At 38.1% G+C, this 4,348-nt stretch overlaps 1 protein-coding gene across 1 annotated transcript; it reads right to left on the bottom strand.

Moving 5' to 3' along the window:
• Nucleotides 1-1,510: 1,510 nt before the first annotated feature.
• Nucleotides 1,511-4,107, bottom strand: LOC149088243 (beta-1,3-galactosyltransferase 5-like). Its single transcript, XM_089245791.1, has one exon. It carries the CDS (start codon nt 3,787-3,789, stop codon nt 2,728-2,730), a length of 1,062 nt encoding a protein of 353 aa, XP_089101917.1. The 5' UTR covers nt 3,790-4,107; the 3' UTR covers nt 1,511-2,727.
• Between the last annotated feature and the right edge of the window lie 241 nt (nt 4,108-4,348).

The raw sequence follows: 4,348 nt of genomic DNA on the forward strand, positions 1-4,348 counted from the left end.
AAGTAAGTTTGACTATGATAATGGTATATTCACTATAACATTTATAATGCAATAGTTTTCCAATTGAAACTGTATCTAAGCATACAAAACAATGCTTTGGGTATCAAGTCCTGCCATCGCTGCTTTGATTGAAAATACTCTATAAAACTCTGTGAATTTATACAACCTGGGCTAAAAGGCATTTTTAGGTGAAAATGAAGTAGTTTAGTTTATTAACAGATGCTGCAAGAGAATTTCTGTATGAAATAAAATTTTGGGCAGATCAGAAAATTTAAAATATAGAAATATATATTTTTTCTCAGTAATTATAATTCAAAATATAAAACACTTTAATCGACATGAAAGTAAGTGTTTTATTATTCAACATATCTATCAGGTTAAAAAAAAACTATTTGACAACATTGACAACTAGTTTTTGACTGTTTTAATTAAGGCTGGGGATCAATTAAAACTTTAAACTGGTTAATCAAAAATTTAAATTGATTAATCTGCCAATCAATTGAATTTTAATGGAATATTTTTGTGACCGAATAATATTATAGATGCTATAAAAATATATTTTATTCAATTCAATTACCTATTCAGTGGATGTAAACAAATGTAGGAATAGGTTAAAAAAATTAAGGCTGCCCGCTTCAAGCAATTCAATATGCTGAACATAATTGCCTAAACCTGTAATTTCTTCACTTTGATCTTGTCGTTTTTTGAAAAAAAATAGATATTTTTGGTTATTATTCACTGATTTTGAAACTGCTTTTGATTATACTGTTGCTTGTTTCCCTAAAAACTCCTCTCGAATGGTACTTGTGAGGAGATGAGCTGATGCTTCCAAGAATACGAAAAACTACTGTTCATTGTGGAGACAATAAATTTAGGTCCTCTTTTTTTTTTTTAAACTCCTTTGATATAGAACTTTCACAGCGACACACCTATACTCCCATCAAACTCAATCTGAAACTGAAATCATCGTTTTTTTATTGAATTTAAATTGATCAAAATATTGATTCAATTATTTTTAAATGTAGTCACTTATCCAAAATATTCTGTATAGAACATGAATTTTTAGGACATCTAATTGGTTTTTCGAAAAAATTAAGTTGATCCACAAACTTTTATTAGAAATTTTAATTTAATTGATCGAGTTAATTAACTCAACTAAAATTTTTAACTGTTATTAACAACTGATCAATTAACTGACCCGATTAACCGATAAATCAAACCATCCCCAGTTTTAATACTGAGTTAATTTCTGGGGTCAAAAACCTAACCATGATGTCCTATCACACATATTTTGAATAAACAGCTCTATTTCGCTTAGAAAATTGAACAAAAGTAATGAGTAGTTTTTAGATAAATAAACCACAAAATTATATTTTATATGTTCTAGACTCTTTTCATGTCGAAAAATTCAAAATTTCTTATTATAATTAATATTTTGTTTTAATTATTGTAATAAATGTTTAAAAATAAAGCATTTTAATATGCAAAAAAGTATAGTTTAATCGTGTTATGTACCTATTGTGTGTTCAAAACATTATCCAAAAGCATTCATTTAGATTTTTGATTGTTTTTAACAGTTTAAACTAGTTTTTGACAAAAACTCAATCCTGGCTATAACCTGCCATTGTAAATATACCGCTGTAAATATACCACTCTTTATGTCGTTCACATATTTTTCACACTCTCTAAGTAAGTGTTTCTCAACTGTTGGGCCCTGACATTAGTCAAAACAGGCTGTGAATCATTTCTGTTTCATTTTTACTCATTTATTTTTTATTAGTCTTGTCTATGACAGAGCTTCCAAAGGTTGAGAACCAGTGCTCTAAGTCACTCTTTTTGCCCCTTGCTTACCAATCACTATTAGTCACTCACATGCTTACTCACTCTCTAGATGATTCTTTTGCCTTCTCTTTTGGCCACTCACATGCTTGTGCAATCTCTCTAGGTCACTCCCATACTTACACACTCTAGCGGGTAATTTTTTTCGGCCACTCACATGCTTGCACAATCTCTAGATCACTTTTGGTCTTTCACTAACTAGGTCAACTCCCATGCTTGCACAATCTCTAGATCACTTTTGGTCTTACACTAACTAGGTCAACTTCCATGCTTACTCACTATTTTGGTCACTCCCTTGCTTACACACTCTAGCGGGTCACTATTTTGGCCATTGGCCTGTGCAATCCACAGGTCACTCTTTTGGTCTCTCACTGACTGAATCCCTTGCTGTCCAGGCAAAGGCAGATTTATGGTTTTGCCACCCTTGACCACTCATTCCTCGAATTCGCTGACGTGGGCTGTTGCTGGCTTAGCCCCACTGTAAATAAGCCTCTGGTCAAGTGGACCTGTGCACTAAAATTGCCTCAATCTGAACTGGTCTGAAAGTCAGAGTTGACGTTTTTGGTCGATAAAATTGAGAAATAGCTCCATCATAGATAGGTTTTTTCGTTTTTCTTATATTCATCATATTTTCATATTATATACACCATTTTTTTTACATTATTTTCATATATTATGTACATTATGCTGTTTCTTTTGAGATGTCACACACCCGTTCTTGTATATGTGACAGCACAGGATATGTTTCTTCCAATGTTTTGATACTCTTGGCAGTTAACACATTGTAGACCGGTTTTTTTAAGGAAAATCTCACTCATCACCCACCAGCTACGCATGAGTGCAAAAACACACGTTAACTCGTGACCGTTGAACAATGAGTTAATTTGTTCATGCTAAATTTAAGGGCAAGGCTTTGATAATACTTTTCCCCGTCGGGGCCATCGTCGATGGCGTTGATGTATTCGTTCGGATTATCCGGGAGAAACAGCACTTGCATTTGACGCGTTCACATCTGGTGGCCTTGCGATGCGCGTTCCTGGTGAGGGATAGATCGCCCCATGTTGGAGCGAATATCTTATCCCAAAGGGTGTCTCTACTGCTCGCGACCCACTCGACCAGTCCCTGGGTTTCCAGAGCGAAATACCGATTGAGTCTCATTTTAGCGACCAAGGCCATCCTCGCTGCCGTGCCGGTGACGTGCACGTCGTCGATCCAGAAATACGGTATCCTCATCGCGGTCTCCGACAGCGTCCTCGCGGTGTCCGGATCGGTGACGTACGCCCAACCGGAGCAGTAGTCGTCAAAGGAGTCGCCTGGAAATTCCTCCTTAGATACGTACCACTTACTCGACCGGTCCCTGACCACTGGCATCTGATGCTGGGAATAGCACGCAATAGCCTTCCGTAGATTCCGCCCTAAGTCGCTCTTCAACACCCTCACGAACTGGAACATATCCACGAAGATGTCGTCGTCCATCTTCATCACGTATCTGGCCCTCGGACAGTGACTCGCAGCCCACTGTAACCCCATGATGTGCTTGTACGTCAGGTTGCGGTACGAGTCTATGAAGTCTCCTTGGATTATGTCCCGGCTGTACTCGTTCTCCCTGTCGATCAGCTGCTGGACGCTGCTGTTGGATGGCACAGCCAGCATGAACGCTACCTTCAAGTTCGGCAGGAGTGGGCTAGTGGCACCCCAGGCGTTCCGGATCGTGTTTCTGTGCTCGAGATGGGTCGTCGCAGAATGGACTATCACTATCATGAAGACATCCTCGTTCGCGCACACCTCATTGTTGATTATCAGCTTTATCTGCTTCGGCAGACTCGACTTGTAAGGTACATACGCATACAGCTGGTCATTGCAGGGCGTTAATCCGGTCCAATAGAGTACAATGCATAAAATCAAAGCGGCAAATACCAACCTCGGTCCCGTCGAGAAGTGCAGTTTCATGCTTCACATGGCAAGACAAGACTAGAATCTGTCACTCGAATGATTGAAAACTGCTTTCAGATGTGACGAATCATTCACCAGTTAATGCAAATGATTTTCCACAAGAAGCGAGTCTTTTTCGTATTTTTGCATTTTTCGGCGCCTACGTACACGTGCTCGAGGCGAGGGCGCGCGGCCATCGTGACTTGCGTTCGCACCGCTTGGCCCCACTGCCTTATACGAAATGAAGCTGGTTTTTCTTTCTCGGCTTTTTCAAACCGACCTACATTAGGCCCTCATCTTTTTCCTCTCTCTATCATTTTAAGTGTTTTTTTTTTCTTCCTCGATTCTTGACAGTTTAATTTCCTCGTAGCGAATAGTTGCCAAGAAATAAAATCAAGAAAGGAAAGAAAATTTGCATGATGTAAAGAGGTATTGTATTCATGATGCCTTTTTTTGGAGGTCACCAGACGTTCGATTCTAAGAGAAAATGACTTTTCTCCGACAAATAATTCATATGGAATCACTTTTTTTTTCTTTTTCCTTTTTTTTTTTTTTTTTTTTTTTTTCGTTGTTTCCT

The sequence above is a fragment of the Pholcus phalangioides genome, unplaced genomic scaffold (assembly GCF_987345545.1).
Source record: "Pholcus phalangioides strain wild (caught in Gottingen) unplaced genomic scaffold, Ppha-v1.0 ptg000003l_1, whole genome shotgun sequence".
Classification (NCBI taxonomy): domain Eukaryota; kingdom Metazoa; phylum Arthropoda; class Arachnida; order Araneae; family Pholcidae; genus Pholcus; species Pholcus phalangioides.